Source organism: Podarcis pityusensis (genome assembly GCF_964106645.2).
Source record: "Podarcis pityusensis genome assembly, chromosome: 1".
Classification (NCBI taxonomy): Eukaryota; Metazoa; Chordata; class Lepidosauria; order Squamata; family Lacertidae; genus Podarcis; species Podarcis pityusensis.
In genome coordinates, this window is record NC_138028.1 from 81657898 (window position 1) to 81684066 (window position 26169).

At 45.5% G+C, this 26169-nt stretch overlaps 1 protein-coding gene across 3 annotated transcripts; it reads left to right on the plus strand.

Annotated features, from left to right (window-relative positions):
- Window positions 1–139: 139 nt before the first annotated feature.
- On the plus strand, window positions 140–25821 carry VWCE (von Willebrand factor C and EGF domains). 3 transcript variants are annotated; one of them, XM_081004213.1, is made up of 20 exons: window positions 140–476; window positions 2054–2148; window positions 7203–7292; window positions 9992–10120; window positions 10313–10429; window positions 10559–10675; window positions 11371–11499; window positions 12180–12646; window positions 12742–12835; window positions 13624–13706; window positions 14059–14146; window positions 16023–16108; window positions 16839–16956; window positions 17183–17268; window positions 18509–18605; window positions 19740–19822; window positions 21493–21583; window positions 22009–22091; window positions 23075–23180; window positions 23754–25821. In XM_081004213.1, the coding sequence occupies exons 1-20, from the start codon at window positions 367–369 to the stop codon at window positions 24512–24514; spliced, it is 3030 nt and encodes a 1009-aa protein (XP_080860339.1). In that variant the 5' UTR covers window positions 140–366; the 3' UTR covers window positions 24515–25821. The 3 variants fall into 3 exon arrangements, with proteins under 3 accessions (XP_080860339.1, XP_080860340.1, XP_080860341.1); XM_081004214.1 differs by having other exon boundaries at window positions 17183–17248; window positions 18513–18605; XM_081004215.1 differs by lacking the exon at window positions 11371–11499.
- The last annotated feature ends 348 nt before the right edge of the window (window positions 25822–26169 follow it).

The following is a 26169-nucleotide window of genomic DNA, read 5'->3' on the forward strand; positions in this document are numbered from 1 at the left end:
CCTCTCGAGGTGCCCCTGCCCCTGAGAGGAGGGGGGAGGCACGCATACACACACACACACACACACACACACACACAGCACACAGAGTTTTTTCCAGTCTGTACACATGGGCTGGGGGGGGGGGGAGCTGAGCAATCTGAGCCTGGCTGTGGGGAGGAGGAGTCTGCTCCCAATGCTGCCCCCAGCCTGAGATCATTGATCCCAGCTCCCCTCCCTCTGCCCAGAAGCAGCCCCCAGCCTCATCCTTGGTTGGGGAGGAGAGTCCAGGCAGTTGCCATGCTGTGGTAGAGAGGGGCCTGTGGGGGGAGAAGGAAAGAGCTCTCTTGAAGGGAGCATCTCTGAGGAACTGGGAGAGAGACGCCTGTCATGTTCGCGGAGCTGCTCTTCCAGGCTGCCTGTGTCTCTGTGTTCCTTCAAGGGGCCCAGGGGAGAGTCTACACAGGAAGGAGGAAACTTGCCAACTTCGCCGTGGAGAGGTACCCACCCCCCCATACCCATCTCTGTACAGGGGCAGCCAAGTCCCAGACCTCCACACACACACACACATACGCACACCAAAACACACACAGCTACCTCCTGGAGCTTGGCTGCGGGACCTGGAGACCCCCCCTGATCTGGGCCCAAGAGGGGGTTGTTTGTTTGTATCATGTGTAGAGAGACAGCGATTCCTGCCTGAAGGAGTATTTTGCTTCCCTCGAGGTGCCCATCACCTCTTTCTTACCTATTTTTGTTCTCTTCTGAAGGCTGCAATGCAGTTGATCTGCCCCCTTCATACTTTTGCCCCCATCATCTATAAAATTCATGATGTGCCTGAATAGAAGCATAATTCCACGAATTTACTTCTGAACAAAGTTCAGCTTGCACAACCAATGAAGTTGGGATGAAAGGTCGACTGACTGACTGACTGACTGAGGGACTGCATGGATAGGGCAACGGTGTGCCCAAAGTCCTAGTTTGTCTTTTCTTTTTCTTTCAAATGTGGGCTGGTATATATTCTGTGCACCATCACTGACTGACCACCTCGCAGCAGTTGCAGCTTTGCATGCCTGGGAAACCCGGAGTGGCAGGCAAAACTGGAATGTGTACTTGTGGGGAACAATTTAGAGAGACAACCTGCATCAGTACAGATGAGAGAAAGGTGCTGGGGGTGGAAAGTACCCAACCATGTGCAGAGTGATTGTGTGTCTTAGCCCAGAAGGCTGTATACACACTGTTCCTTTAAAGCACTTTTGAAGCACATTCTTTCCCTCAAAGAATTCTGGGCACTGTAATTTACCCTCCACAGAGTTACTATGTCCAGCACCCCCCCCCCCAAACTACAGTGCCCAGAATTCTTCGAGAGGGGAGGATGTGCTTTGAATGTGCTACCACTGTATAGTGTATATGTTTATCATTACGTTCAGAGTGGTTTCTGTACCTGTGTTTCCACATATCCTGGGCACAGCTTTCTCTCTATGGGTTCATTCAGGCTTCCTTTTGTGTCTAGGTACAAGTCTGAGTGATGTTCGTGTTTTTGTCCAGGCACTTTCCCTGGGAAGGCCCACATTTTAGAACTGAATCTAAGCAAATGGCAATTTGGTTCTTCCACGGAAAAAAGAAAACCGCTCAGAAACAGAGCTTTAAAGTGTGGACCTGCGCAAAAGGAAGTGCAGCTGAGACCTATGTGCCACTGTTCCATCTACTCCTTTTCTTCCCATGTACTTATTCTGGACACTGTGGTTTGTTAAGCATTGCTGGGTATTGTAACTCTGTGAGGGGTAAACTACAACACAACAGTGCCTGGAATCCTTTGATCACCACATATTTAAGGCACATTGCTTCCCTCAAAAAAACAACTACCTTTGTTGCTAAGGGTCCTGGGAACTGTAGCTCTGTGAGGGGTAAAACTACAGTTCCCAGGATTCTGGGATGTGACCACTGGCAGCCTGAGCATACTGCTAATCTTAGCCCTCCATAAGCAGGAGGCATGTGTCTCAGTCCTCAAAACAGTGCAGCTTGGAGAGTTACTTTTCACTCCTGGAAATGTCTCAGTCCGTCTCTTTCCTATTCCTAGACGTCGCATCGGACCACATGTTTGCCTCTCTGGTTTTGGAAGCGGATGCTGCCCTGGGTGGATAGCATCTCCAGGCAGCGGACAGTGCACCATGCGTAAGTACCTGGAGTTCTTTGGAAGACATCAGCTCTGTATTGTTGCTAAATCTCATTAGTGAACTGAAGAATCTGAATATTGGAAGATTCAAGGCAAGACAAAGCAAATTGCTTCTTCACACAGTGTACAATTAAACAATGGAATTTGCTCCCACAAAATGTGATGATGGCCACCAAATTAGGGCTCATCCATACTCCTGTTTGTGCCACAATTTCTAGGCACAGGTCTGAAAGTGCCCCCCCCCCATCCCGCTGTTTCCCTGGAAAAACCTACTGTTTACAGCTGAATCCATGGGAAATCTGATTGACATTTGTTCCAATGCAGCGGTAAACAGCGGGGGGGGGGGGGGTCCGAGGAAAGTGGCCGGACAAAAAAAAGAATACTTTTGACTCCTTGCGTAGAAATTGTGGCACGAATAGGAGTGTGCCCTTGGTGGTGTTTAGAAAGGAATTAGACAAATTCATGGATAAGACTTACTAGCCTCGATGGCTATGTTCTGGAAGCATGGCTATGCTCTTTTGGAGGCAGTATGCTTCCAAGTACCAGTTGCTGGGAATCACAAGTGGAGAGAGTACCATTGCACTCAGGTTCTCTTTGTGGGCTTCCCACAAATACCTTGGTTGACCACTGTGAGGACAGCATGCCTGACTAGATGGGCCCTGAACCAGCAGGGCTCTTCTTAGGTTGTCAGTTTAGTATCAGATACTAGGCGTACAGCTTTTTTTTTTTTAAATGATATTTATTAGAGTTTCCAATAAAAAGAACACATCAGTAAAAAAGAATTAAAAATATATATAAAAAAAGAAAAATACACAATTCAAAAATACACAATACATAATACAAAAAAACAAAAAACAAAAGACAAAAAAGAAAACAGTTAAAAACAATGCCACCTTTTCATCACCACTTTTCAATTTACTTATTTTCTGGACCTCCTCATACCTCCCTCTTTTGTATTCCAGTTCAATTTGTTTGTCCAGCAATTTCTTTCCCTCTTTTTTAATCCCAATCTTTGATCTTAATATAATATAACATTAAATTTTTACCTCTTAAAAACCAATTTTCCATTTCCTTAAACTTCTTTAATCCTAATCCTTAATCTTAGTCTATCTATAACTTTGAATCCTGTACAGCTGGAAACCACTTATTTTCAATCCAACATCACTCTAACATTCTTTAATTTTGCAGTGTTTCTGTAAATAATCTTTGAATTTCTTCCAATCTTCCTCCACCGACTCTTCTCCCTGGTCACGGATTCTACCAGTCATTTCCGCCAGTTCCATATAGTCCATCAGTTTCATCTGCCATTCCTCCAGTGTGGGAAGTTCTTGTGTCTTCCAGTACTTTGCAATGAGTATTCTTGCTGCTGTTGTTGCGTACATAAAGAAAGTTCTATCCTTTTTTATCACCATTTGGCCGACTATGCCCAGGAGAAAGGCCTCTGGTTTCTTCAGGAAGGTATATTTAAATACCTTTTTTAATTCATTATATATCATTTTCCAGAAAGCCTTAATCTTTGGGCACGTCCACCAAAGGTGAAAAAATGTACCTTCAGTTTCTTTACATTTCCAACATTTATTATCGGGCAAATGATAGATTTTTGCAAGCTTGACTGGGGTTATGTACCACCTGTATATCATTTTCATAATATTCTCTCTTAAGGCATTACATGCCGTAAATTTCATACCTGTGGTCCATAACTGTTCCCAGTCAGCGAACATAATGTTGTGTCCAACGTCTTGTGCCCATTTAATCATAGCCGATTTTACTGTTTCATCCTGAGTCTTCCATTTCAGCAGCAAGTTATACATTCTTGACAAATTCTTAGTTTTGGGTTCTAACAGTTCAGTTTCTAATTTTGATTTTTTCACCTGGAAGCCAATTTTCTTGTCCAATTTAAATGCCTCCATTATCTGAAAATAATGAAGCCAGTCTCGCACTTTGTTTTTTAGTTTTTCAAAGCTCTGCAATTTCAGTCTATCTCCATCATGTTCCAAAATTTCCCAATATTTCGGCCATTTGACCTCCATATTGAGCTTTTTCAAGGCTTTCACTTCCATTGGTGACAGCCACCTTGGGGTTTTGTTTTCTAATAAATCCTTATATCTTATCCAAACATTAAACAGCGCTTTCCTGACAATGTGGTTTTTAAATGCTTTATGTGCTTTGACCTTATCATACCATAGATATGCATGCCATCCAAATACATTGTTAAAACCTTCTAGGTCCAAAATGTCAGTGTTTTCAAGAAGTAGCCATTCTTTCAACCAGCAAAAAGCTGCTGATTCATAGTAAAGTTTGAGGTCTGGCAGGGCAAAACCACCTCTTTCCTTTGCATCCGTTAGTATTTTAAATTTTATTCTGGGCTTCTTGCCCTGCCAGACAAATCTAGAAATATCTTTCTGCCACCTCTTGAAACAATCCATTCTGCCCACAATTTGCAAAGTTTGAAACAAAAACAACATTCTAGGCAATACATTCATTTTTATCGCAGCAATACGGCCCAGCAGTGAAAGCTTCAAATTTGACCAAATTTCTAAATCTTTTTTCACTTCAGCCCAACATTTTTCATAGTTGTCTTTAAATAAATTCCCATTTTTTGCTGTCATGTTAATCCCCAGGTATTTAACTTTCTTAACCACTGTTAAACCTGTCACATTCTGAAACCTCTCTCTCTCCATTGGTGTTAGATTTTTCTCTAAAACCTTAGTTTTTAACTTGTTCAATTTAAATCCTGCAACTTGACCAAATTCTTGAATCAATTCTAAAACCCTTTTAGTACTAGATTCTGGCTCCTGTAACGTCAATACTAAATCATCTGCAAATGCTCTCAATTTGTACTGTTTAGCTCCGACCTGTATACCTTTAACCAACTGGTCCCTTCTAATCATGTTCAGCAAAACCTCCAGGACCGAAATAAAAAGGAGTGGGGAAATAGGGCAACCTTGTCGTGTCCCTTTTTCAATTTTAAATTCTTCCGTCACCACATTATTTACAATTAATTTAGCCTTTTGTTCTGAATAAATTGCACTTATACCATTCTCAAAGCCTTGGCCTACCCCCATGCCCTGTAGATTCTTCTTCATAAAGTTCCAAGAAATATTGTCAAAAGCTTTCTCCGCATCCACAAATATCAAAACAGCTTTAGTGTTTATGTTCACTTCTAGTTTTTCCAGAATATCAATTATATTCCTCAAATTGTCAGACAAATGTCTTCCTGGGAGAAAGCCCGCTTGATCTTTATGAATCTCTTCCATCAACACTTTTTTAAATCTCTTTTTTACAGCTTTTTAATTAGTTTCAGCAGTCCATTCGCTCATGCAGTTTTGTGAACTGAGGTGGGCTGTGGGGGGATAAGGCAGCTCAGTCATAATTTCCAGCACTTCAGCAAACTAGGAACATAGGAAGCCACTTGATACCAAATCACACTAACTTGATACCAAATCACACTAACACTAGCAGACAATGGCCCACCAAGATTTCAGACAGGAGTCTCTCCAGCCCTACGTGGCTGGAGATGCCAAGAATTGAAACGGGGTCATTCTGCAGGCCAAGCTGATGCTCTTATACCCAAGTTATAGCCTTCCTAGGATTGTTTAGGGGAGGCCACCACTGTTAAGGTGTTGTATAAAACCAATATTAAGTCTGTCCTATAGATGTGCTGCAACGGTCAAAAAGCTTTCAGGGTCGGTCACATAGCATCATGCACAGTGCTGCACACCTCTACACAGTAGACGTTTCTAGTGTACATGCTGTCGCAGCACCCCATCTTGCAAAGGTTGATTTCCCTAGTCTAGCAGCGCTGGCCCCTAGTGCTGTGCCAATGTGGCGTCCTGCTGCATTTGCTCATAGCGGTGGTGCTCCCTGGCTTAGCTGCTTATTTGCTCGCATGACGACACGTAAGGTCCAGCTGCTGGGTCCTTAGCGGGTTACTACCAGCTGCTCTCATTCATTTCTGGCATCTGGCAATTGGAGATGAGAACATGCTACTCACTAACCATTTTTGTTAGATGTCACTGTTGGCAAGTGCTGCCAAGTCCAGCCCTAAAAGGAGGGGGTGGGGGCTTCTCTTACCTCCTGCAGAGCAGGCAGCAAGGCTGATGTCACAATGCCCATGCAGACAGCATGGAAGGAAAAGAGATCATTTTTTTGTCGCAGGATGAGGGGATGGGGTGGTGTTTGATAGAAGTCACCCAAATGGCAGCTGGGATTTTCATGCAACAATGAATACAGGCAGCTAGACTGGGCAACTCCTGAATGGGCTGGGAGTTGTAGTTCTGTAAAGGAATCAGTGGGCTCTACCCGAGCATTTTCAGTATGCTCGCAAAACCACAGGGGGCAAGCAAGGAGCTAGGATGGTTGCATTAGTTTAAAACTGGCAAATGGCGGTAGCCTGGAAATGCCTATGGAATAAAAAGATGATGTTTTATTTTTAAAAAGGGCAGTGAATGCTTCAATCCTGTCCTCACTTCCATACCATTGCATACAGTGGGAATTCTTTTTGCATAAATATACACAGGATTTTATTAATGATATTTCTTCTAGATACAGAGAGCGTCATTAACATCCCATTTCTTGGCAGCAAACATTTGTAGTACCTGCTGATTAGATTGTGGTTTTTTTTTTTTTAATGATCAAATGAGGGTGCTTTCACATTGTTTATGGAGCATTCACCCTGATTTGTTTGCAGGGAGAATAGAATGTGCTGGCTGCTTAATGAGAATTAATTATTATTTCTTTGCAGGGAGGCTAGATGATGTTGCCTCCAAGCATTATCCCACATTTTCCACCCCAAAATAGTCACGGCCTGGAAGCATCTTAGTGCCTCCTCCCCATCTAACTCATTCATTTATCTTTAAAGTTCTTCCAAAAAATCCCTTTCCTTACCTGTAATTCTGCTCTGATCTGTTGCTAGATCTCTTAACTGGGCTCCTTCCTGCTTGGCATGAGAGTGGTTCTCTTCCACTGCACTGTGGTGGGGTAGAGTGAGGGTGGGATTAAGATCCTAATTTTCTGTCTTTGTTAACTGGTGCTTTCTTGGACCTTCTCGCAGCGCTTTGTTCCTTTGGCTGTGGAAGTGGCTTCTGCATTGCTCCCAATGTCTGTTCCTGCAGGGATGGAGGGCAGGGCATTACATGCCAAGGTAAGGAGAACTTTGTGGGATGATGCCAGTTATTCAGTTTGCTATGTGGACTCCTGTGAGGGCTGGCTGGGAATGTGCAAATCTGTCAGTTTTGGTTTCTCTGTTTCCCATTCTTCCCATCTTCATTTCTCCTTATTTCCACATCAGCTTGCGATTAATTTTTTAAAAAAGAAGTTTTATTATTATTATTTATTATTTATTAAATTTATATACTGCCCTTCATCCACAGATCTCAGGGCGATTCACAACATAAAATTACAATGTAAAACCCACAAAATACATAGTAAAAATAAGAACAACATTGGAACTTCATTAGAAGTTCCAATGAAAATTCATCAGCACTTTGATGCTGATTTCTCCTAATATACACCTGTTTTTGTAAGTTAAACACGGTTTTACTTTCAAACTCTTCCAAGGTCAGATTCATGTGCTTTTCCATAAAGCATTCAGAAAAAAGTTGCACAGGTAGTAAAACTTAGCATAGTTACATAAAGTGGTGAAAGTCCCTATTGGTATAGGAATTCAAGAGTGGCTAATGAGAACTGTGTGGCTGAGCTGGAGCAAGCAGCTCACGCCTCTTCCCATGTTGAGCTTCTCAGGTGGACTGGATGGGAACATTAGGCTTGATTACCTATTTCCCCCCAAGATAAGGGAAGTGACATAGCTAAACCTGGCAGGACAGCTTACTCTATGCACCTTCATGCATTAATTAGACTTTGGTTATGAGGTGAGTTATCCCACAGCTAATTAGAAGCCTAATTGGAATGGGGGGGGGCATGTTGAAGAGTCACATCTGTGAAGGGAAGGAATCTGTGCCACCCCCCAAAAAAAAATTGGGCTTGGGAAAAATCAAAATAAAATCTTGCCTATCCAACTTTACCTTCCAAAAATATCACTGCCCCTCAATCTGATTTGAGGGGGAAAGCAAGGAAAGTGAATGTGTGCATGATTATGGTTGTGGTGTGTGTCTCTGGACTGCAAATGAGCCCACAGGCCAAAGAAGGCTAGCAGTCCTCGCTCTATTCAGCCCAATGGGTCTACACCAGCAGAAGCTCTGCCTCTCCTTTGCCCAGATCCAGCCTTTAAACATTTTAATGGACCGAGCTAATTGCTAAAATTCCCCTCCTTTCTGGGCATATAAAGCAAGACTTTTGCTGCGAAGGCTTAGAGAAATATCCTTCAAATGTATCTGAGAGTTGGTTGCTTTTAAGGGAAATCAGTTCATGTTATTATTACCTATATTAAGAGCAACACTTAATCAGAACAAGGCTTTTGAAAACATGTTGTAACATTCTGGATGATTTTCAGTTTATGTAATCGTAGGTTTTGCAACAATGGCCATGCAAAGTTTATGATGTTCTTATGTTTTTTGAATGCTATAGTAGAAGGCAGTGGTTTATTGGTCAAGCAGTGCTTTATTCCACCCCCCACCCCCAATAACAACAAACCTATCAACGGTGCTGCCTCCTTGCTCATACTGGATGCTGGAGCTTCTGGGGCAAGCAATCCTTCTCCAGCAATCTGGACAGCCATTGTGGGTTTTCTGAACCCTGCAAGGGCCTCTGACCCTTTCCCTGTAAGAGGCACCCCCCTCAAAGTATCTGGCTTGTGCCCTTCTCACTGTACCTTCAGTGATGCCCTGCCTGGTCCTCCCTTGCTTGCCCTCTTCCACTTCTTTTAGGGCACCTTTGCCTGTTATTTGCCTGTGATTATATAGCCATTGGCAAGAGTTGTAGCTTGGTAAAGTCATAAATTTCCTGTTGGCATCCTGTTTTCTCTGGCAAGAGACAATAAAGTTCTTCCTGATCGATGTGTGTCTTATCTAAGGCTGCTTAAACACCATGTTTTCATAGCACATGTTTCCTCCCAAAAAATTCTGGGAAGGGTAGTTTACCCATCACAAAGCTACAGTTCTCAGCAGCCTTAACAAACCTTAATTCCCAGGATTCTTTGGGTGGGGAAAAGTGCATTGAATGTGCTTTATGATGTGCAGCAGCCAAAGCCTGCCATGGCACCTGCCTTTTTTCTTGCCTGCTCTTCTTTCACATTCTGCTCTTCCTGAAACAAAAGCCCATGCAACTGGGGTTGTGCTCATCTATGCTTCTGTTGCAAAAGTGCGGCCTTTGGTTAATTTGCTCCTAGTCACCAACTCCAGCATCCTTGGTCAGCTGCTAGGGTCCCAGGGCCCCAACAAGGCCTACTGCTGCACCAACACCAGCCTGCTAGGTCTCTCTTCCCAGGCAGTGTGGAGCCGCCATTTTGACTTCCCACAATGCCTCCAAGATAGTGTCACTCAAGGTCATTTTGGGAAATGCCTGCTGCTACACACTATGACGTAAATCAGAAGTGGCCTGCCAAGAAGACCCTCTTACACCTTAGAACAAGCCCTGCTATCTATCAGTAGGGAGACCCCTGCAATGAAGTCAGTTGGATGTTCATTCACAGATAGACTTTGGGGCAGATATCCAGGGCCACACTTAGCAGAATGGGCAGGCGGACACCTTGAGGTTGTCATCTGTTGTGCACACAACAAGTGTTTAAGTCCAGAGTCTACAGTTATCTAAATGTAACACTGAAATTGCCTACCTGCATCTCCCACTCCCCTACCTAATGGTCAGGGTTCCTTCTTGCTTTCTAACCCTCTTTCAGTGAGGGAGTCCCATTCCCCGGCATGAAATTTCTCCTCTCTGTCTTTTCAGACGTTCCTGGGGCCTGTGGAGAGTATGGCTGTGACCTTGCTTGCAATCACGGAGGTTGTCAGGAGGTGGCGCGGGTGTGTCCGCTGGGGTTTTCCATGACTGAGACAGCCAATGGTGTACGCTGTGCAGGTGAGCTGGAAGAGAGGTGTCTTTCTTACATGGAACCAGCAGGGCCTGAAGCCCCTACTCCTAGGAAGATAAGGAGCTTCCTGACTGCAGGCTCTTAGTGCTACTCAGTCATTGCTCTTCCACAGTAAGCTGCACACAGAATTGCAACTGCCTTTTTCATTCATTGACACATGGGAATGTTTCCCCCTGTAGACATTGATGAGTGCCTGAGTGCCTCCTGTGAGGGACTTTGTGTGAACACAGAAGGTGGCTTTGTATGTGAATGTGGCCCAGGAATGCAACTCTCTGCTGACAGACACAGCTGTCAAGGTGAGTGTGATTGGGAATATAGGAGGGGAGAGGGATGGAGCTGGAATATTTTTAGGGAAGATGTCAAAGATCGGTTTATTTTTGTGGGGCAAACGATATCGACATTTGCATCCTCCATTTTGCTCCCAGATACTGATGAGTGCCTAGCAACACCCTGTCAGCACCACTGCAAGAACAGCATGGGCAGCTATCGATGTTCCTGTCATTCCGGCTTCTACCTGCATGGCAACCAGCACTCCTGTGTGGGTAGGTGTCCCTACTTCTGTTGTACAACCTAGCAGAGGAAGGGCTGTAGCTCACTGGCAAGAGTATCTGCTTTGCATGCAGAAGATCCCAGTTCAGTACCCAGCATCTCCAGATAAGACTGAGAAAGATCCTTGTCTGAAACCCTGAAGAGTCACAACCCATTGGTGTCTAGACAATACTGAACTAGATGGAAGAATGGTTTGATTAAATATAAGGCTGCTTCCTGTGTTCTAGAGGTAGGTTACCTCCCTTTGCCAGATACACTAACCCAGCCTGGCTTTTTCCAGAGAAAACCTCCTGCTGCCTCCAGATTAAAAAAATATTTAGTTTGTTAGTTTATTTTATATCTGCCCATCCACTCCCAGTGCCCCGAAGAGACTCTAAGTTGCCCCCTCCCTGGTCATCACATTGATAATTTGATGGGAGTGTTGTGAGGGAGCAGTAACCATCAGCTGAGGAGGGAGGCTATGTGTCCCTGTGTGTGTCTCTGTGTTTGCAATCCTCTGGCCAAATACACTTTGCATCAAAGGGGCCTCAAGGCTGGTCCGAGCCCAGCTTTGACCGTGTGGTAATGCACCAGGTCCCTTGCTGTGCGATCCCTTTTCTGACCTTGTATGGCTAAGCAACAGGAATGCTTGTAGAGCCACAAGCTTGAGCCCAACCCAGCCCTGAAGTAAGTGCTGCATCTGGTGCAGATGTGAATGAATGCCGGCGACTCAGTGAGAAGCGAACCTGCCAGCACTCCTGTCACAACACGCTCGGGAGTTTCATATGCAGCTGTCGCCCAGGCTACCGGCTCAGTGTGGACAGAGTGTCCTGTGAAGGTAAAGACCATTTCCATCTTTCCATCCTTCGTCATCTGGGTTGAGTTGCGTTGTTTATGTTGAGTGATGTCACAGGCACTGTCCAATAGACACTAGCAGCCGCAATGTGGACTGCCCTCAGTGCTCAGGCGGTGGAGTGGAGACTGAGTTGCTCATTTCCAGAAAGAAAATATTACCCTTGGACTGCTGAGAAAACAGCTGCCCACAAGCACACCCAAAGTGCTACCTAGAAGAAAGAAATGATTCTTTGCACCACAGGAACAACAATTGTGCACTTCTTGTGATATAAATGGGTTGTCTAGAAAGAGACCATGAGGGATATGCATTCAGCTGCTTGGGAAATGCTTAGGAATACATGTGAGGTACGTCAGGGAGGAGACAGAAGCATGAGGGCCGAGATGGACATTCAAAACCTATGACTCTTCTGTGGTTAAAAAGCTTCACTCTCAAATGGACTTCAACTCTCTTTGCCTATTACTATTACAGTACCTGTTTTTCTGTGGCCAAATGATGTGAGGGTGAGTGTGTACCTGCCACAGTAGCTATATGTAAATATGTGAGTGGCTAAGGTGGGGAGCTCCTAAGTATGCTGGAAAATGCCTTTAATTTTTGATGTGCATCTTCTGGGGATTTTTGAACCTGGCTTTTCTCTCTCCCTTCCTCTTTTCCCTGCAACCCAGGTTTTCCGAAGACCAGCCTGGCCCCGTCTCCCATCTTGCAGTCTCTCCAGCACCCGCCAACTCTCCTGCGCCTTTCTCCGGATTCGGTGGCTCCTGCCGTGCCCCCCAGGGGCTCTGCTCCATCCCGAGCACCTGCTCCCCACATGCCACTCGGGACCCCGCCTTCTCCCCGTCTCCTCCCCACTCTCCCTGTGCTCCCTCCTGCAGCTTCTCCCACCCCTTCATTCCCTCCACCCAGTCCCTCCCTTGGTGCACCCATCTTGCTAAAGACCGCCAGGCCCTCCAGGATGGAGAGCCCACTGCCGCCATCGCTGCTGCGGGAGGAGATGACGACGCTCCTTCCCACAAGTCCTTCTGCTCCAGGGGTTTCCTCCACAGCCCTGCCTTCTGCCTGCTGGCGTGGAGGGACTTTTCATAAGAATGGCAGCCACTGGGTGGAGCCAGGGTGCCTGAACTGCTCCTGTGAGGTGTGTGGTATGTCCTGGGTTCCTAGCTTTCTCCCGCCCTGCCCCTGTGTCAAATGTGCAGCCACCTTTACAGTGACTGTCTTTTCCTTTTGTAGGGCGGGCAAGTGCTGTGTGGAGCAGTGATGTGTGAGGTTGCCTGCTCCCACCCAGTTCCTCCAATGGAGGGGGAGTGCTGTCCTAGCTGCACAGGTGAGAGAAGCGCCCTCAAGATTAAGACTGCATTGATGGGACTGGTTGTGGCACATGGGCCTTCCCTACACCTAAATTGGGGACTTTGTCACTATATATTCCACTGTATGCCTCAACCCTCTGAGTTTACCAAGGACAGTCCCTGTTTTCTGGAAGCCATCCCTGGTTTAAACCACCGGTATCTCTTATTTTGTCCGAATTTTGCCTCTTTGGAGTGGCGTGTTAAAGTTTCATTAGCCCAAATTTTATTTTTCATCCCGTTCCCCAGGTTTTCTAGAAGCTATTCTTACTTATTTGTTGCTTTTCCCACAAAAGGGGCTCAAAGCAAATTTCAGAGTGGAAAGTGGATGCACCTTTCCCCCTTTCCCAGACAAATGTGAATGCACACACACAAGGACATTGAGTTAAAACCACACCATACATTTAAAACATCCCCCGAAGAGTCCTGGGAACTACAAGGGTGATAGAAATTGCAGCTCTGTGAGGGGTAAATTACAGCTCCCTGGATTTTTCTGGAGGAAACCTTGTGTTTTAAATGCATGGTGTGGATGTGACCTTGGTATGGGGATTTTTATACCCAAAAATATAAAAGAGGAGGGGTACAAACCTATCCTTACTTTCATCTGTGAAATACTGGAGATTATGTGTCATTCGGCCAAATCCTTTTAAAAGTGGCTACATATGTAAGCCAATGAGTGTTTCCTAATCTGGAGTGGCAAAATGAGATGGGACTCACAGAAGGCTCTTCTCCCCTCTGAGGAGAAATTTCACATTCCTGTCTCCTGCAGGCTGTTTCTATTATGGGACCGCCAGAGCTGAGGGGGATGTCTTTTCTCTTTCTGAGGAGAACTGCACAATCTGTGTCTGCCTGGTGAGTATCACAGAGTCCACAGGTGCCAGGGAAGGTGTGTGCGTGTCCCTCAGGTTAGCTCACCTTCTTGCTTTGAAATGGGCATATTCGTCACTTTGTTTGCTACCATTGCTAACCCGCCCTTCATGTGTTGAGCTTCGCGTAATGGTCCTTGCCCTTGCTATGGCATATGAGAATGTCTCAGTTGTGCAGACAACTAGTGACCCAGAAAGCTTTGTGTAGGGCTATCTGAGGGGGCCATTGAGTTATTTTACTCCAGGGGAGGAATAGCCACCTGATTCCTGTGTGTGGCATGTGATCTGCAACTGATTTTACCCGTGACCTTGGCTGAGGGCTCTCTTCTTGATTCCAGGGAGGCAACATATCCTGTATCTCTCCAGAATGTGCACCCACTCCATGCCCCAGTTCTCTTCAGACCGACTGCTGTCCCTGCCAGCCAGGTAGATAGCTTGCAACATCCTACTTGATGCTCACTCACAAAGCAGACAGGGCCTGAGGGGCACCCTGGGCACTCTCCTCTCAACAGAGAAAGGTGTGGTTTCCTAGGCCGAACGAAGGGTAGTAGAAATGGTGTGAGATCAACTCTTCCAAAGGCCTGGCCTAGACAAACAGGCCACCCTACGTGTAAGGCGCTTGGAACACATATTGAGAAAAATGTTATTATTCTGGGGTAAAGCTGTCTTTGGAACAGCGCTTCACTCTGCTGAGGGAGTGGGTTGCACTGCTGAATGCTCCCTCACAGGGATTGTCAAGAAAGTCTTGCCCAAAAGCCAGACCAGCATTTTCTGGGGGTTTGGGCATTACTAAAATCCAAGGGTAAAACCAACCACCCAACCCGAGCCAGGAGATCTTAGGCTATATTCCAAGATCTCCCGATGAGCAAGAGTTGAAGTACCATTCTCTGCTTCTGGGGGCCTCAGGCAAAATAAGCCAAATTACGCAGCAGGGAATGTGAAGATCCAAGGCACGCTGAAATTAAGAGGTTTTAGTAATAATAACCAAAATAGCAGTATTGCATGAAACCCATTACCAAGCGGGAGAAATAGGAAAGGAAAATACTGTTAGAAATAAAGGCCCATTGGGGAAGTCACAAAACAAAAACAATAAAGCTAGCTAACTTAGTCTAATACATTACTAAAATGAATCCATGATCCTATGCAGAGATGTAATATAGGTGTCAGTCAGGAAGGTGAGTCAAAACTTACAAGACATAGGGGTAACTTTATACTCTTTTGCTTAGTAACCATCCTGAATTCTTCCCAGCCAACTGGAAGTCATTTAAGGCTGTAGTTTTCTAGAACCGGGAATCCAGGGTGTACATGTGACTTCACAGCTGTGGAATTTCCCCCAATTACTGAAACCCTGATACAGACAAGATAACACAAGTCCAATTAATGAGAGTGCTAGCAATTAGCGGGGGGGGGGGAGAGAATGCTTTCTCATGATCTTATCATTTTACCCAGAAGTTTGAGTTTCTGTTGAACCAAAGTTTATGAACAGGGAAAATACAAGCCCCCTGCCACAATATATTGACAAAGATGAAAATCACATTTAAAGCACATGGCTTTCCCCAGAGAATCCTGAAAACTGTAGCTTGCCTCTCACAGAGCTGCAAGCGACAAGCTTTGAGAGCATTAGGCAAGAGCCTTTCTCCCTGACATCGAGTTTTCTATGTGCAAGGAAGCTTTGATATGGGGGAGCCTGCAACTATGTGGTTCTCCCTGTGCAATGCCACACGTCCTGAGGAAGCAAAAACTTACCCCTCAAGATTACTGACCAGGAGGGACAGCAAAGGACTTACTTATCTGAAACACCTTTATGCTGCCTTTCTGTTTTAAAAACTTCCCAAGACTGTTCACAGGAACTCAGCAGAAATAATAATTAGTGCAGCAACACATCTAAGCTTGGTGCTCAACCATCACCAAAGTGGAAGAGCAGCTAACACAGCAAAACCACCAGCATAAAAGTTGAGCATATAAAAAGGACCTAGATCAGGCATAGGCAAACTCGGCCCTCCAGATGTTTTGGGACTACAACTCCCATCATCCCTAGCTAACAGGGCCAGTGGTCAGGGATGATGGGAGTTGTAGTCCCAAAACATCTGGAGGGCCGAGTTTGCCTATGCCTGTCCTAGATGAACGAATGAAAGGCCTTTTTACCTGGCTCCTAAAAGTAATTTCATGTGGCACCAGGAGAGCCTCACTGAGAGGGAGCATTCCATAAATGGGGCACTGCAGCTGAAGAGAAACCTTACTAACACTCTTTTCCAGTAGATCTGCCAGAGAATCACTGACATACTCTTGCCTTCCTTTGTAGCTGAGTGCCATTTCCGCGGCCAGACATACCCAGAGGGGGCTGAGTTCAGCCTGGATGGTGATGACTGTACCACCTGTGTGTGCAGGGTAGGTGTTGGCCTAGGCCTCCCTCCATGCTCCTGATCTGAGAGGATTTGCTAGCCATGTCACTCACCATTAGGTGTGTTTGTTGTTCTCTGGAGTACTGGTGATTCTCAGTCACAGTCTCTGGACTCCTTGTAAAATCTCCTTACCTGTTAGACAGAACACAAAACGTTCCCCCCGCTGCACTGACTTTACATGTCAATTCAGTTGGGAACATGGGAATCTGCCTGATACTGAGTCCGAATCTTGGTCCACCCAGCTCTATACTGCCTGCTCTGACTGACAGCGGCTCTCCGGGGTTTCAGGGAGGACCTTTTCCTAGCCCTACCTGGAGACAGCAGGAATTGAACCTGGGGCCTTCTGCATGCAAGGGAGATGCTCTGCTACCAAGCTACAGGCTTTCTCGAAGATCTTTGCATGTTTTATGTTGCCCATTGCTTAGCACAGGCCAAGGCTTGGAGTAGCTTTCAGTATAACAAGAGTCATTTTAAACTGCCTTTGTTGCAAACCTTAGTAACACTAGGCAAGGATACGCTTGCTGATGGCCCTTGGGCCCTCTATAAGAAAGGTCTGCAGGGGCATAGTAGAAGATGGTGGTGGGCTTTGTGAAGCCCTGGCGTTGCAGGACCCGATTCCCTTGTTTTGCAAAATTCAGTAAGGAAGAGTTTGTGAACCCCCTATCTTTATCTTTGCAATTACTGTGGGTAACATGTGCCCTCACGTCCTTCCTCAGCAAGGTGAAGTTGAGTGCTCCTTCACTCCTTGTCCCACGCTGGACTGTCCCCGAGATGATTGGCTGTTGGCCCCAGGGCAGTGCTGCTTCACCTGCCGAAAGGCTGCACCCATGACAGGTAAGGAGATCTCTATGGCTGGGGCGTGTTGTTGTGGCATGAGGATGTATATAATTGTAGGCAATGGGTTATCAGATAGGTTTGCCCATGGTACACGGCTTCTGGTGAGCTAAGCATCTTTGTGTTGTACTGTCCCACCATCACACACACCTTGTTTTCCTCTCGCCAAGGTCCCCACTCTGTGCTCACAGCTGCTTCCTTCCATTGTTCCCCTTTTCTTTGCCAGGTTGCTTTGTGGATGACAACGGAGTTGAATTTCCAATTGGACAGATCTGGTCACCGGGTGATCCCTGTGAGTTATGCATCTGCCAGGTGAATGATAACCTGCTCTACTTCATTCAGTTTCAACTTCCCAATCTCCTATTGCAAAAACCATGGTAGCCCTTTGCTGCTGCTGCTGCCCCCACCTTAGCTGAGCCAGGACTAGGAGAATCCAATTGACACTTGGAACAATGTACTGTAGTTCTAACCCCAGTCTCTGTTTGCCTGTGTATGCTGGGATCCTAAGGGGTATAGTTGTGTTCTTGTTGTATGTCACAAAAATTATGAAATTTAGGCTTTGATCTCTCCTGACTGTTTAGGAGGCCAGAAGTGCCTTTTATTTATTAAATAAGTGTGTTCACAGTCCTTAGACAATAATAATAACAATAATAAATTTTATTTATATCCCACCCTCCCCAGCCGAAGCCGGGCTCAGGGCGGCTAACAACAATAAAACAGTACAAAAGTACAGCACAAACAACACTCTAAAATCATTCATTATAAAATTAATTAATTCAAGCCACTGGCAACCATTGGGCCAGAGCTCCACGAAGATTGCCGAGGGAGGGAGTCAGGCTGTGCCCTGGCCAAAGGCCTGGTGGAACAGCTCTGTCTTGCAGGCCCTGCGGAAAGATGTCAAGTCCCACAGGGCCCTGGTCTCTTGTGACAGAGTGTTCCACCAGATCGGAGCCATGGCCGAAAAATAAGTGTCATTGAATCCACTGACTTGTATAAGCTGCCATGTGGACCCTTTTTTGGGAGGGGGGGGGGAAGTAGTGGCAGAGAAATGTTTTAAATGAATTAACCGTCACCAGTGATCCTGTGCCTTCCTTCTTGCCATCGCCTCAACCTGTGATCTCTCTGCCTGCCCTATCTTCCCTAGTGCTACTTGCTGACCTGCTGTGATGTCAGAGTGGATCTAGGCAGGCAGAGGTATTATCCTGGCTTCTGTGATTACCATATAATTAGCCAAAGTGATGTCAGAGCAGTTAGTCTATTGAGTGTTAATGGGACTTCAGGCATTGAATTCTAGGATTATAAACAACCTTTGTAGGATGAAACTGTAAAATTATTGCTTACATACCATGGGCTTTCAGGTGTCAAATGTAAAGCAGTTGAACAATTCTGGAACCTTTTATGAAAACTGACACAGGGACAGAAAATATGTGCTGCTTCGAAGACAGATACCTCTAGGAAATTCAAGTCTCTTCTGGGGTGATATCGATCTATCTGCCTGCAACAGTCCAGCTGTTTGTGCTGTGGGTTTCTGTGAAGTTCTTTTCTGTTGCAGGCAGATGGCTCAGTGAGCTGTAAGAGGACAGAGTGTTTGGAGACATGTCCTCACCCAATCCGGATCCCTGGGCAGTGCTGTCCAGATTGTTCAGCAGGTAAATTCCATCTTCTCAGACAGCTGTTCCCTTCTCAGGGAAATCAGAACACCAGAATCCACAGCCAGAAAACAACTTTTGCTGTTGTTGCTAACTTGCCTGCTTTTCCTTATATTACGTTGCTTATTCTAATTGCAGAATACACATCAGCACAGAGAGCAACTGCAAAACAGTGGGGTCAAAATGCAAGAAATACAGTGTGTGACAAATATATTGTCATATATAATGCTTCTTACAGTGCATGTTCATTTGAACCCAAATGTTTTCATATAGAGAAAGAACTGAAAACAGCAGGGCAACAATCTGGAGCAAGGGGGTGGGGTTGTATCTGAAGGCTCCTTGCTTGTTTTGGAACTCTAATTTCCCAGGGATATTAAATGTATGGCAAGTCACCAAAGAAAGAACAAAAGACAAGTTTTGCTGGATGAGGCCAAAGACCCATCTAATCCAGCATCCTGTTCTCACAGTGGCTAACTGGATACCTGTGGGAAGCCCACAAGCGTACTATGCTCCATGAATTGACTTCCATGATTTGGCTGGGAATGGGAATGCAAAGATTGTGTTCTTGTCCCCACTGACCCTCATGTGTTTACCTAACCATAAATCTAATGTCTGAAGAAGACTGCTGCTGTTTGTTGCTGTTTGCATATGTAAGGCCCCATCCACACCATGCATTTAAAGCATCATCACACCACTTTAAAAATGCATGGCTTTATGTCAAGAATCCTAGGAAATGTAGTTTGTTAAGGGTGCTGGGAGTTGTTAGGAGACACCCCCACACCTCCCCCCCACCCTATTCCCTTCACAGATCCACACTTTCCAAAGTGGTTCAATCCCAATAACTCTCAACCCTCTTAACAAACTACAGCTCCCAGGACTCTTTCTGTTAAAAGCTGAATAATGGTGTTTTAAATGTATAGTGTAGATGGGGCCTTGGCTGAAAAAGAGTGATTGTTAAGAGTCATGACCCACATTGCCCTATTATATTTTTTATTTTATTTATTAGATTTATATACCACCCTTTGTCAAAAGATCCCAGGGCAGTTCACAAGATAAAAGAATGAGATAAAAGCAGGTTGTTGACGTGACCCAAGTTGACAAACTAAGCGTGCTTTTCTTTTTTCTTGACTGAAGGCTGCACCTATGCAGGAAGGGTCTTTTACAACAATGAGACATTCCCCTCTGTCTTGGACCCCTGCCTAAGCTGCATTTGTTTGGTAAGTTCTCTGTTTTCCGCTCCCAGCCTATAAGGAGTGTTCTGTCCTAGTAACAGGTCCTACAGAGCAAGCTTGGGAAACCCGTGACCTTGCCAATGTCACTGGACTACAATTCCCACCACCCCTTACCACTGGCCATGCCGGCTGGGGCTGATGAGAGCTGCAGTCCAATAACAAGGCCACAGTGTTCCCGTGCCTGCTACAGAGCAAGCAAAAATACAGCAACAAACAGCAGCCCTCTTCAAGGCATCAGCGCTCTAAAATGCAAAGGGAGGCCTCCACAGATGCAAAAGGCTCACTGCTTCAGACTGTCACCTTCCACAAGTCAGCAGGCAAGTGAGATGGCAACAGGAGAGGTGGAGGTAATGCTCTCACCTGCACTGCCTTTGCACACAGGTTTACTTAACTGTAAATGCAAAGCCCAAAGAAGGCTAAAGTCTTATCTGGGATTGTATAAGGCAGCTTCCCCAGAAAATTAGGCTGTGTATACACTGTATTCCTCTAAAGCGTAATTGAAACACATTATCTCAAAGAATTAAGGGCGCTGTCGTTCGTTATGAATTGCTGGGAAATTTAACAGAATTCTCTGAAGGAAATCGTTTTTCAAATGTGCTTTGAAAGTTATAGTGTGTATGCAACCCTAGGCTGCAATCCTATGCCTGCTTATCTGGGAATATAAACCCCAGTTGAACTGAGTAGGGCTTACTTCTGAGGAGACATTTAAAGGGCTGCACTATTAATTTGGAAGGATGTCATGTGTTTATGATATAGAATGTTATATAACTGAAGTTGCTATTAATTTTTTTTAATGCATTGGCAGTAAAGATGCTGTCTTTATTGAAATGAATTTGAAAAGCTGATATTGTGTTATTGAGATAATTTGAGATGTTCACCGAATTTGTTTTTAAAAAAACAAAAGCAGAATCTTTCTGCTCCCCCAACCCAACTGCTGCCCAGGCAAGCAACAGGGCTCTGGATGCAGCAGTGCCTCCAACACCAGTGGCGGAGGAAGGGGGTGCGGTGGGTGCGCCCCGGGTGTCACCACTGTGGGGGTGTGTGACAAAATGACAAAAATATGAGTTTTTTAAAAATTGGGCTCAGGAAGCTTTTTAGTTCAGTCAACAAATGCAATGAAATGCGGGTGGCACTGGGCGCCACACCACGGGGGCCGGCACTTACCCAGGGCCTGCAGCGTGCCTGAGCCACGCATCTCTCCTGGGCGTGGCAGCTTGAGTGCCTGCAGGCTTGGCGCTGCCTGAAACGGCATCGTGGAGCTTGCATCTGCCCACTGCTTCTCCCTCAGCCACCCTACAGCTGAGGGGGAGGCGGTGGAGAGGCTCCACGCAACTTGCCCTGCCCCCATGGGTTCGTCCCACCCCCGGCTGCAGGACGTGACTGCCGCACAGGGCACCCGAGCAGCTAGCTACGCTGCTGGCTGCCACAGCCAAGAAGTTGAATTGATCTGTAAAAGGACCAGATAAACAAGTAATAATATGTGCCAAGGGTTATATAATATGCTCTGTATCCTGAAACAGATTGGCTGGGAGGTTTGAAATGAAAGGCAAGGCTCTCTATATTTCTCTGCCATTTAATGCAGGATCTCTCTCTCTCTCTCTCTCTCTCTCTCTCTCTCTCTCTCTGTGTGTGTGTGTGTGTGTGTTTTCTTACAGCTAGGCTCTGTGGCATGTTCTCCTGTGGACTGTGTTGTCTTTTGTACATATCCTTTCCACCCAGAAGGAGAGTGCTGTCCAGTTTGTCATGGTAAGCATTATGATCTTAGGGCTTTTCCAGATAATAATTTAAAATTTGTTTGTTTGTTTTTTTAAATGAGGGCTAGTTGTGCAATATAGAATCCCTACTAAAACTGAAAATGATATATCAGTCATTAGAATGGTTTTATAGTATTCAGATCAATAGCTGATGGTTTGTTGTCCCATTGCCTTCTAAATTGCACGGGAATTCATTTATATAAGTTAACTTGTACATTGCAACTGTGCAGCATTAAGTAGCTAGAACATTCCAGATTTTTGTGATAGTCGCGGTTTAGTGCTAGAGGAAGTAACTGTCCTACTTATGTGTGTGAATACCAACATTCTAATATGTCTGGTTTCTTGTCTCTCTAATCAGACTAGGTGCAATGTCTCTATGGCTAAAATTATATCTGTTGTGCTATTCTCCTTTTGTAGACTGCAATTACAAAGGGAGGAAAGTGGTGAATGGACACGTCTTTGTACCAGAAGGTGAACCCTGCATTCATTGTACTTGTCAGGTGAGTTGTGAGGCTCTTGGGGGAGGGGGGAGCCTGGGATGGTTTGCAGTTCAAAAGGGTTACACTTCCACTCCCACACTGTTCTCTTGCTCTTCCCATTGTTCTCTATTAGTGCTATTATTATTAGCAGGCCTGGGAATAAAGTTTGGGGGTGTTGAACTGCTGGGCTCCATTAAGGAGATCAGATGGCCTTTAGCAAGACAGCAACCTAGAAAAATAAATAAATGAATGTTCTTTATCTAGAACCCCAAAGCTTGAAAGTATTGTTTTACCTTCTTGGGGAAAAGGTTTTTTCCTTCTTTCCTTCCTGTCTCCTCCTCATTCCCTTGCCAGAAGCATCCACTTACCGTTTTAAACTAACCACAGTTTCTTGTGACACCTGAGCTTGGAACTGTGATTTGTTTAAACCAGAAGCTGATCCTAACATATTTTCACTAACCATTGTTTAATCAACATAACAGTTATCCAAGTTATGATGTCACAGGGAACTGTGGTTAGTTTAAAGCCTTCCTCTGATATGTGAAAGGGGAGGGAACCACGCAAACAAAGGCTCACTGCAACTCATTGATGTGCTGATTGCTAAGATGCCTGATTCATCATCCACTGTCACATGGCTGAAGCTGTTACATCAGCCTCCAGCAGAGGAGGGAAACGAAAGGATGCTTGAGCAGCTGAGAGACCAGCAAGTTTTGACTCCTCCCTTTGAGCTTTTCCAACTCAGCTGGTCATCAGAAAAAAAGTTGTGCTTGAGTGTGTGCATCTCCTCCTTCATCCCAATCCACTTTTCTGTGGTGTGTCTTTTTAGATTGTAAGCCTGTGGGCAGGGTTTGTATTGTTTATAGTGATCTGTAAGCTGCTCTGGGAGAAGGTTTTGGCGTTGAGTGGGTTAAAACCCCTTTCAATAAAGAAACAGGAAGAAGCCATGATTTCCAGTTTTTGTCTGAACCAGTTCAGCCTCTCCTCTGTTGCTTTGTGTCCCTCAGCTTGGAGAGGTGAGTTGTGAGAAGAGGCCCTGTCCAGGCACCTGTGCAGAGCCCTTTGGCCCCCCTACACATTGCTGCCCCGACTGCCATGGTAATGAAGTTCCAGGTAGGGTTGCTCATCGTACCTGCATTGGGTCTGCCATGTGATTTTGTGTTGTGATATAAATTCAGCATTGTCAAATCTCACAGCAGAGAAAATTCTTTCACATTTTGGAAAGAATGCATGTGGGGGTGGTGGCAAACTGGGCCTTTGACCCGGGTGAAATAAAGCCTAGTTCACCTCTGGTGGAGGAAGTGAGGGAGGCTGAGGAGCTAATTCTCCTAATTCCCGGCTGTCTCTTAAATTAATTCCCACCAACCCCAAAATTTTAATCATGTAAATTGTCTCAAAGCTGTCAAGTTTATTGCAATGTGCTTCCAAAGGAAGCAGAGTGTTAGTTGTTCCCAGGTTCTCTCAGAATCAAGAAAGCTCAGAAATTTGCCACCATAGTGTGTGTGTGTGTGTGTGTGTGTGTTTGCATCTCATGGTGTGGTGCAGAATGTGCATTTGTGTTTATGTGCACCTATGGCCCTTGTAGTTCAGAATTTGTGGTCAGTAACCTAGGCCAAAAGCTGAGAGTTTACTGGAATGATTCAGGGCAAGCAGTGCTCAGCCTAGTCTGTGGTTGTTTCACAACAGATGATGTGGCTTCGCTGGAGAAGAGCCTAGCCAATTCTCACTTGGAAGATGGAGAATCAAAGGCAGGCTTGCAAACCTTCCAGAGGCGTTCCATGGACCCAATGTCTGAGAGGAACTGCAGCCTCTGCACTCCCATTCCCACACCTGCTTCGCTTGGTCCTGATGTTCATCTTGCGGCAAGTAATGCAAGTGCTTGGGAGATCGTGCCAACGAGGCCAACGGCACCAGAGAATGTTGATCTCCATCATACCAGACCAGGAGGTCTCATCAAGCTGCGTTTCAATTGGCCACCAAGTGCCAAACCCCCTTCTTTTCGACTAGGCCAATCTGTGACTCCTCAGATAAGATCAGGGTCTCCTTTGCCACTTGCAAATAGGCCAGGAAACCTCCGGCCTTCTCCCACCAGGCCAAGCTCTCTTGGCTCTCTGTTGACTCATCCTCGGCTCCTTTTCCTCATCACAAGGACTGCTGGGACCCCTGCACCCTCCAATGCAGTTCCTGCCTCCACTCCGCTAATGGTAGCTAACCTCACAGAGTCCACCACCACCTCCTTTCAGCCTTCAGATACCCACAGCCTTCCTCTGTCACCTCCAACAGAAACACTTTCCCCTTCATCCAGCCGCAGTCCAGACTCTCCTCGGGAACTTCAAGATGGCAGACCCCCACACACAACAGGTTCACCCATGGACCAGCAAACTTGGGGGAGCAGCCTTGCATTGCCCCCTGGTGGTGAGAATAACCTCCGTGGCACTGCTCCCTAGCTTGAAGGAAAGATCAGGCCTGTTTTTGAACATGAGGAACATAACCACTTTTAACCTCATAGGTGTAGAAGAGGATCTACCAAAAAAAAAAGGTTGCCACTAGTGGTGTGAGGTGGCCCTGCTGCTACTTACCATTGGCAGGATCTACGTTCTCTTTTCTTGAGAGCAGGTCTAATTAGCAGGGGTAGTTATTCAGCCCTAGCTACTGTTGAGATGACAAGGCCTGTTTGTGCTCTTACCTAACCAATGTCTCCTTGGCTGTGGAGCAACATGGGATAATCACCCTCCTCCCCCCCCCTTTTTTTTTTTGCAATACCAGTATAAAGATTCCAGCACAGCCTTCTACCCCTTCAGAAGACAAATATATATATATATGGTAGGACCAAGGACATTTTCTAATTTCACCTCTTCTGCTGTGTTGCAGTACTGGCCTGCTGCCAGCAAGGGAAGGAATCCCTTGCTTAGTAAATGTTCTCACACCAGGTCTAGCACAGGTATCCTGTTGCTGTTTTTGGACTTATACGAGAATGTCAGTCTTCAGGGATGATAATTTTAAAGGAAAGTTGGCTAGTTTCCATTTCTGGCTTTGATACCAGATCTGCTATTGTGTAAGGAGTTCTGAAATTCAGATTACAGTACACAGGAGCTAGATTTATGCAAACACCAAAAACAGACGTTTTGTGGTAGCTAAATGTAAACATGTCCCGTCCCCCCCGCAATTGATAGGTAAATTTGCATTTTGAAATTTAAATTTCAACATGAATTTCATTTTCTTTGCTGAAGCATGCCACTTGCCAGCCTCCCTGAAAGTGGTTTGGTCCTTTTAGATTTGTTTTAGGCTTTGAAGGTGTTTGCAACCAACTCCTGAAACTGGTGGCAGGACAGATTTTGTTTAACTACCTCAGAGAGGTGTCTAATAAGGATGTATCTGTACTGCACATTTGAAACCAGACTAGTTGCCGTGGCTTCCCCCTACCCCGAACTCCGGGGACTGTAATTTTGTGAGGTTGCTAAGAATTCTCTCTTGGTCCCATTATGAAACAGCACTTCTTAAAACTCAATGCTTAGGAATCATGGGTGTCAATTATTTTTGGAACATAGTTTGGTAGTTTGGAAAGTAGCTTGTAGCGTGTCCAGTGTAAATCTAATCTCTACAGTCCAGACTTCAGTCTGTATTACTGGTTCTTCTACCTCCCATCAGGCAGCTGGAGATGGATGCATTTTTAACTGAGGCTGTGCATTCTGAATTGCTGGCTTCACATTATGGTGAATGTTTCCAATGTGGGGGGTGGGAGTGGGAGGCGGCAGTGGCGGGGGAATAAGAGTTTGTTTTTTAAAAAATCAACGCTTGTGTCAAATAAATTTAACCTGTGTTTCTTCAAAAGTGCGGTTTTTAGCTTTTAAAAACTAAAGCGTTCAAAGTAAAGAGTTTCACATTAAAAATTTCTGCAACATGTAACGTGCTGTGTCAGGTTGGCCTGAATGTGTTCTGGGAATTCCAAACTAGGGCTTTGTCATGGCTGTGGAATGATGGAGGAGGTGGATCCAGTCTCTGGTCTGCCCCATGTGGATCTCAGCTGTTAGCACTGGAGCCCATCTCTCCTCCCTTGAATCCCAAGGAGACACTTTTTGCCACCAGATTCTGATCATTGGAC